This window comes from Etheostoma spectabile, chromosome 9 (assembly GCF_008692095.1).
Source record: "Etheostoma spectabile isolate EspeVRDwgs_2016 chromosome 9, UIUC_Espe_1.0, whole genome shotgun sequence".
Classification (NCBI taxonomy): Eukaryota; Metazoa; Chordata; class Actinopteri; order Perciformes; family Percidae; genus Etheostoma; species Etheostoma spectabile.
In genome coordinates, this window is record NC_045741.1 from 24,476,389 (window position 1) to 24,484,235 (window position 7,847).

The 7,847-nt window shown below is 42.5% G+C and overlaps 1 protein-coding gene across 2 annotated transcripts in view; it reads left to right on the forward strand.

The window, feature by feature from the left end:
• atp10a (ATPase phospholipid transporting 10A) overlaps positions 1-7,847 on the forward strand; it is a 38,065-nt gene that overhangs the window by 23,827 nt on the left and 6,391 nt on the right. Inside the window, exons 15-19 of one of the 2 annotated variants that reach the window (XR_004333611.1) lie at positions 2,629-2,705; positions 3,993-4,118; positions 5,659-5,869; positions 6,405-6,485; positions 6,611-6,715. Coding sequence is in view for 1 of the 2 variants with exons in the window: in XM_032526693.1 (XP_032382584.1) it covers positions 2,629-2,705; positions 3,993-4,118; positions 5,659-5,859; positions 6,405-6,485; positions 6,611-6,715 (590 nt within the window). In the remaining variant the exon portion in view is untranslated. The remainder of the gene's footprint in view (positions 1-2,628; positions 2,706-3,992; positions 4,119-5,658; positions 5,870-6,404; positions 6,486-6,610; positions 6,716-7,847) is intronic. The other variant, XM_032526693.1, reaches the window with a different exon arrangement.

The window sequence follows — 7,847 nt, forward strand, 5'->3', positions numbered from 1 at the left end:
GCGATCCTGCGATTTGCCGCAGGGTTATGCGGCGGTGGGACTGTCACTTAACAAACGGTCCATTTGTGTGACGTCTTGTTGTGTTATGTCATCCCCCAATGTAGCACAAGTTAACTTTAGATTTCACAATTACTGTTTTGCGCCAGATTGTTTATAGATCTAAACGTTTCCGACCGCACTTAAAGGCTTGTCAGAGCACAAATTATACAATAGTTACTGTGTAAAATAAAATAGAAAGATAACTGAGAAACACGTTTTATGGACAATATCTGTTAAAATATACGGACACACAACTGTTAATACACAATGTTTCTTAGCGTGTCTAGCTTTTCCTGTTCGATGCATTTCGACCACTACTTTGAGGTCAGTTCCACAATCCTCGCCCCAAGACTGTTCCGTGAAGGAAGATGGCGCCTGTGTTTGGTTTGGCCACTGCTGCAGCGCATCTGTGTTTGTACCTGTCCTATTTGTTGTCACATCAGCCCTCGGACTTAGGATTGACACTCATTATTGGACATCCTTACGGAAAATGTGGCAAAGGGAAAATGAGTTTGTTCATTGAAATGAGCTCTGTCCTGTAGGCACGACGCGGAGGTGGGCTTACTGTTGTGCATCGTGACAGATTCCTATGTAGAGCCAGGAACTCTGAAAGTTTTTCCTCTTTTGAATATTTTCCTGTTTGATGCGTTGACATTCTGACATGTCCAATGTTGTCATGAATATCAATGTGTCAAACTCACTATAACACAGATGTGCTGTAGTGAAGATCCTAGAGGTTCTTCCTTTGTGATCTATATGAGTTGAGTTTGAAATGTTAGTAAGAAGTGCACACTCATCACACACACCTTCTGCACCCTTGCTGTGACTACTGAGTCAAAAGAACGATATTTTAGGGCACCTTAGTAATTATGCCCTGTTGGCTTAATGAAGCTGTATTAATGGAGGGGACATGAGCATGTCAGTGTGACTTACGATTGTCTTTTCCCTGTTTCCCTTTTGTTTGTTCCTGCTGCACTCAGGAGGATCCCGTTTTTGCCAGCCAAGCGCTTTTCTGTCATTGCTATGTTAGCAATAATATGGGGGAAACACACAGCTCCCCGCCCGCCTTTATTTTACATCTCTGTGGGGACAGCAGGTGATGAAGCTCTAATAGCTACCAGTACTCTAATCTTTTCATTACACCACCACTTACACCGCTTACATAATGGAGCCTCCACCTATACTATACTATACTATACTATACTATAGTCTATAAGTAAATTATATTTTACTTCACGTATCATAAAAAAAAAAATCTTTTAAAAAGAAGGCAGTGGGGGATATTGTACAGTTGGGTGCACCATGGGTAATCGAGCCTTCTGCTCTGCCGCTCCTCGGACGTGGAATGCCCTCCCTGACCATCTAAGGGCACCACAGACTTTGGAGACTTTTAAAAAAGGACTAAAAACATTCCTTTTTAGCAGAACTTATGAGTTTTAACCTTGCACAAAAATGTTGTTGCACTATTTATAGATATTTTACATTGATGTTTTTACCTTGCTTTTATGACCTTGACTGTAGCACTTTGAGATTTGTTTAAATGTAAAGTGCATTACAAATAAAATGTATTATTATTATTATTACAGAACCTTCTATTAAAATGTGAGTACTAAATGACAATTTGAAATCCATTGTTGTTTACATGTCAGTTACCCAACACATTATCACTCCCGTCGCGTCAACAAGCAGCGCTGGGTCAGGTGCCTTCGCCGTTTGTTACTGACGCAAAAAGTCTCCTTTAGCGTCATATTTCGACGTGCTTGATCAGGACATTTGGCGTCCCTTTTTGTCGCTCTGGGTCGGGACGTACGTTTCAGTGACACGCGGGACAAGAACGGTACACAAACCCTATCTCTGGGGAAAAGTCCTGATACGTAGTCTTTCCTACTACTTGCTACCGTTGTCTCTCTTAATATTACGTCATGCTACAGCTCCATGGTTGCTCTGCCCCTCAGACGCTGAAGGGTGATGTTTTCGTTGGTATCTGACGCCGAGAACCACTGAACCAGCATCCGTATTTTATGAGTTGGGAGTGAGAACGGGTACACTGCTGCAGGACCAGTGTGTTTTGATGTATTTTTACCAGCTGCTGTTGGAGCGCTCCTCACCAGCTTTCTCTCATATTGAGCCCGAGTTGCCACTCCAGTGATCTCCCTATCGTGTCAACTAAACCCTCTCTGCCACCAACACTTCAGCTTTCACTCCACCACCTGTGCTGACAATTACAAAAAAATAATACAAACTATCCACAGCCCTCAAAGTGGAGCTAAACTAAAACCACCACAGCAGGCCTGGCTCTACCTAACCACAGGGACAGTTGAGTTGGTCAAGGGCACCAGGTGAAAAGCAGAAAATAACAATCACACACACACACACAGCTAATATAAGAGTTGAAGAAACTGGCAGCTCTGTGAAAGCGTGACGTCCCTCACACATATACTGTTTAACAGTACAGCTCTGTTTTGCCACCCCACAGTAAAGTTCCTTCTGCTTCCAGGCTGATGCCCTGCCAATCTCCTGATTGCAGATTTTAAACTCATGTATCTTGAAGCTATGAAGTCATTCTCTCCATCACTACGTTATTCTCAGGTGACGGGGCCAATGATGTCAGCATGATCCAGGTAGCGGACGTGGGCGTGGGCATCTCGGGACAGGAGGGCATGCAGGTGAGGTGAAATCTGAGCAGGGCTTAATGGGAATGGGAAGGACGGATGAACAGGGTGACACAGAGAGGGGGAAGGGGATGAGGCTCGAGGGGTCATTTGAGGGCAATTGGCTAAAAACAAATGCAGTGTGAAAGATCCTGAGAGGTTGAGCAGAGTGAGAGGAGCTATGGGATAGAAGATAAGGGAAGACACTTACATTCTGTAGCATAGTTAATGGCTTTTCATTACTCTTGTGTGTGTTTAAGCCCACATCCATACACATCCTCTAAATAAGATTGCTTATGTGTTGCTGAGTCAGTAAGATCGTCCCGTTTCCCAGAGTCAAGAGTACACTTGATGGTTGCTTTAGTCTCGACTCCATCCACGCCAGCTTCTCTCCCTGCTCTGATGTCAGGGCCAAGGCAGTCAACAACAGCATGGTTAAAAAAAAAAAGAATCTCTGTTGTCTCCCCCCCCCCCTGCTCATTTCCCTTTAAGCGCCCTGTTCCAGAAAGGTGATGCTGCATAGCAATGATGGAGATTCCCAATTAACTTGTGAGGGAGGCTTCAGAGAAGCGCTGCTGCGTAGCACATCTGTTAAAGTCTCAGCGACCTGTCCTTACCTGTGCCGCTAGATTAATCATTGTTAATCCAGTGTGCTCTTAATGAGACAGCGGTCGCTCTTTGGGATTCGATAGCGTGCTGAGGCACACATTTCTGCGCTCAGGCCAGCACACACTGCATTATGATTAACACACCATTTCTTCTATCAGAGCGCACTCCCCATGTAGCCGTTACAGGTCTGTAATTAGAGCGCAGCGGAAACTAAATTGCCACACAACGAGGCATCTGCTGTTATTTTTCTTGTTGATGACTAATGTTGATGTTTAAGATGTGTCATAAAGGGTTAGCGGTGCTTTTTTAAAATGTAAGTTTAAAAACCTGGCTTGACTCCTGGGAGGGTTTTGGTTTGGATGTTGATGGATGAGACTGACAGCCCACGGCTCCTGTAACGATGAATCCCAAAAGGTGGACAACTCGTTTAAGAGTTATTGCTTTACCTTTTAATATAGTTATTACCCACTAAAGATTCATTAAAAAGAGCCATTTTTACTAGTTATTTTCTAATAACTACACGTGTGTGTGTGTGTGTGTGTGTGTGTGTGTGTGTGTGTGTGTGTGTGTGTGTGTGTGTGTGTGTGTGTGTGTGTGTGTGTGTGTGTGTGTGTGTGTGTGTGTGTGTGTGTGTGTGTGTGTGTGTGTGTGTGTGTGTGTGTGTGTGTGTGTGTGTGTGTGTGTGTGTTGCAGGCGGTGATGGCGAGTGACTTTGCCCTCCCGCGTTTCCGCTATCTCCAGAAGCTCCTGCTGGTCCACGGACACTGGTGCTACTCCCGCCTGGCTAACATGATTCTCTATTTCTTCTACAAGAATGCTGTAAGCCAATTTTACTTCTGAATAGGCCTGGAACAATTGTTACATAATTGTCTAGTCACAATATTGTTTAAAGCGTAACTCTCGCCAAAATGCAACTTAGGGTTGAGTCGAACTTTAGTTTAAAATTAGGACGGAAACGCCACTTTTAAGATTTACTATATCTTTGTTTTTCTGTCAAATGGTCTTTTGAACTGGAGAGCTAGGGGCACAGAGCTCTCTAAAGGTTTTAAACAACTTACTATAGCAGTTGTTGTTGTGTCCGGGTGCTCCAAATATAATGTAACAGGAGGGAGAGCAAAGATGGAGAGCTCCTATATATTAATAATAATGTATACTTTATTAATCCCGCAAGGGGAAATCACAGTGTTTTCACTCTGTTGTTATTACACACAGGCCTGAACTACACACACATGCTCAGTACCTATACACGCACTAATGGGGAGATGTCAGAGTGGGGGGGGTGGGTCTGCCCATGGAAAGGTGCCCCGAGCAGTTGGGGGTTTGGTGCCTTGCTCAAGAGCACCTTGTCAATGCCCAGGAGGTGAACTGGCCCCTCTCCAGCTACCAGTCCACCACCCCTCCCTACAGACTGAGCTACGCCCCCCCCCCCCCCCCCCCCCCCCCCAACTTAGTTCCATGTAGATGCATGGATAATTAGTTTTTTGTTAGTGAAAAACAATATTGACCTTGTAGTTGAAAAAGGAGCCTCATATAACGACCAGATGGTAGCGCCCAGAAACAACAGCAACTAAAGGAAGTCATTCAAAACCTTTTGAAGTAAACTCTGTGTACACCAACAGTGTTCTCAGTGCTGGGTCCATGTGTGGAGCCCCTGGTGAGACTTGGAGCAAAGTGTCATGTTGTGTCGAGCCTTCTAAGTGTTTAAAAATAGGGATTTTGATGCTATCATAGTAGCGCCTCTAGCACTCCAATTCAAAAGGCCTTTTAACCCAAAACAAAGATATGGTCAATCTTAACAGTCCTAATTATGTTTTTAAACTAAAGTTTGACTCGGGTACATTCACAAAAAGACCCTAGGTTGCATGTTGGTGAGAGTTATGCTTTAAGTAATGGTTGTTTCTTTGTTGTACCCCAATAATGCTAACATTAGCTTAGGTCTTAAGGGGCTTATGGCTGTTTATGGTTTTGTTCATTTAATTGTAGATTTAAGAAAAAAAAAATAGTTGTTTATGATAGTAAAGAGACAAGATTTACTTCATAGGCTGTGTACTTGTGTTACTACATTGTCTGAGTCACATGACAGTGATATAACCAAAAGATGTATCATCTGTTTGAAATAAACACATTTTTTTACATATACATTTTTAAATCTACAAGTACAACTACAAGTGTTTTTTTTTAGACAAGTACTTGTTCAGTAAAAGTTGGAACTGTTACAGCACTACGTATATACTCATCTCACAGCATTTGTGCAGATACAGATGTTAACATTCAGTTAATTTGGGATTTCCCCAAAGTGGTGTTTTTCCTCTCCTGTCTCTTCATGTGAATTCACTCCTGTAATCTTTTGGTCCCACAGATGTTTGTAGCGCTCATCTTCTGGTATCAGTTCTACTGCGGTTTCTCAGGTTCAGCCATGATTGACCAGTGGTATCTTATCTTCTTCAACCTGATGTTCTCCGCCTTCCCACAACTCATCACTGGCACTCTGGACAAAGACGTGTCAGCAGAGACTCTCCAACAACTACCTCAGCTGTATGTGAACGGCCAAAACTCCGAGGTCTGGTCTAGTTGCGTATTTGTGCCTTTATGTTTGTCCTTGGTGGGAAAAGATCTGTGTTTTAGGAAGCTAGTGGAGAAAGGGAGGAAGTATTTTTGCAGCTCTTTCAGTATATTTCCTTTGTAGAAACTACATATTGAGATCTATTTTGACTGACATTACATTCATCACATTACATAAAATCTAATGTGTGTATTAAAATGGTTATTATCATAGCTTCCTCCATAATCTTTTGTTTTTGGGTGATATCCAACAGAAATGTATTTTAGCTCCACACAGAATTTCTGTAATGACCTTTCAGAACTTTCTCGGCTATTTTACAGATTTATTTCTTAGAGTGTAGAAAATTAAGTGTTTGTTGCTCAAATTATTCTGTGGGAGGATCTCCAGAGCCCCCAATTATAATGTGCCGCTAGTGTTTACTATATACAGTAGCTCAGCTTTATCTTTATGATTCATGAGAATATTTTAATACAGCCCTGGTATGATCTTAATGCCGTTCACATTGAGTTTCACGGCAGTAAATCTCTGCTTTTGTCTCGCAGGAATACAAGCCATACATGTTCTGGATGAACATGATCGATGCCTTCTACCAAAGTCTGGTCTGCTTCTTCATTCCTTACTTTGTGAGTCTGGTTTTATTTTCCATCCGCTCGTCTTCACTCAGGAATTCCTTTCAGCTCTTACTTACTCATCACTTCTGTTCTCCTCGCCTGTCTCCTTCTTCTCTTCTTCTTCTTCTTCCTCCCAGGCCTATGCTGACTCTGACGTGGATCTGTTTACATGGGGAACGCCCATCACCACCCTCGCTTTATTCACCATTCTGGTGCACTTGGGCATTGAGACCAAAACCTGGGTAAGGAACCTAATTTCAGACTCATTGAGGGCGGATTTCAAAGTGCTTCCTCTCTCTCAGTTAGGGCTGAAACGATTTGGGACTGCCAGATATTGCGATTTATGATTCAATTTGTTTTGTTGTTCAATATTCACTGTGTAACAGATCAAATATGTCATGGAGCATTAGGTCAGACCAAAGATATGCGACAAGACAACCCTGTTTTAGGAAGTCCAGGGAGAAGTTTGAGCGGCGTGAACCGACCCGTCTCAGCTCGACTCAAACAGCTGATGGTGTCGCTGCGACTCAGCGGGTGGAGCCTCCACAGGCTGGTTTCAGAACGAAAGAGACGTCTCCTGTTTCAACAGCAAGTAGAGAAGTCAGCTGATAAAGTCAGCTGTGAACTATAGAAAATATGGTCCATAATCCATTTGATTTGTATGTTCCAGGCGGACCCTTAACGTCGCCCGAAAGCACGTTCTATGGTCAAGAGATAGAAGAGAGGGAGCCCAGCGTTCGTTAGCTATCACTAACGTTATCCACATTTATTACATGGCTTGGTTGAATTCTAATGCAGTCTGCGGCCTATTTCTTGATAATGATTTGAGTTAACTATGACATTAATGCCAACGCAATTAAATATTTCAATCGTTTGACAGCACAATCTCTTACTCATATTTAGACAAAACAAATGATATATCCAGCTACAAAAAGCTTGAAAGTTGGAAGTTATGGAGATGAGAGACCGTCTTGCCTCGGTGCAGTGGTGTGAACAGTTTCAGCTTCAGAACGCTGCAGACTCTTAAAACCTCCAGACCAGCCCGTTCTACTTGATGCAGATCTTTGGTCTGAACTGGGCTTAATGCAAGGATGAGAACGTAGACATGAATTGCCAGCAATAGGTGTTTTTCTTAAATAAGCATGGAACATTGAACAGTCAAACCTAGAACATTTTCACAAAAGCTAAAGTTATAATAACAAAAAAACAATTCAAATTAGAAATATCACTAGTTTCCTGTAAACCAAAATTTCTGAAATGCCTCAGTTCAATAGCAGCATCTACATATTGCATCTTCTATGTATGTCATGTTAAATAAAGTAAGTAAGTAAGTACAAAATAAATAAAAAATCCACAGAAAATAGGACATTTCTG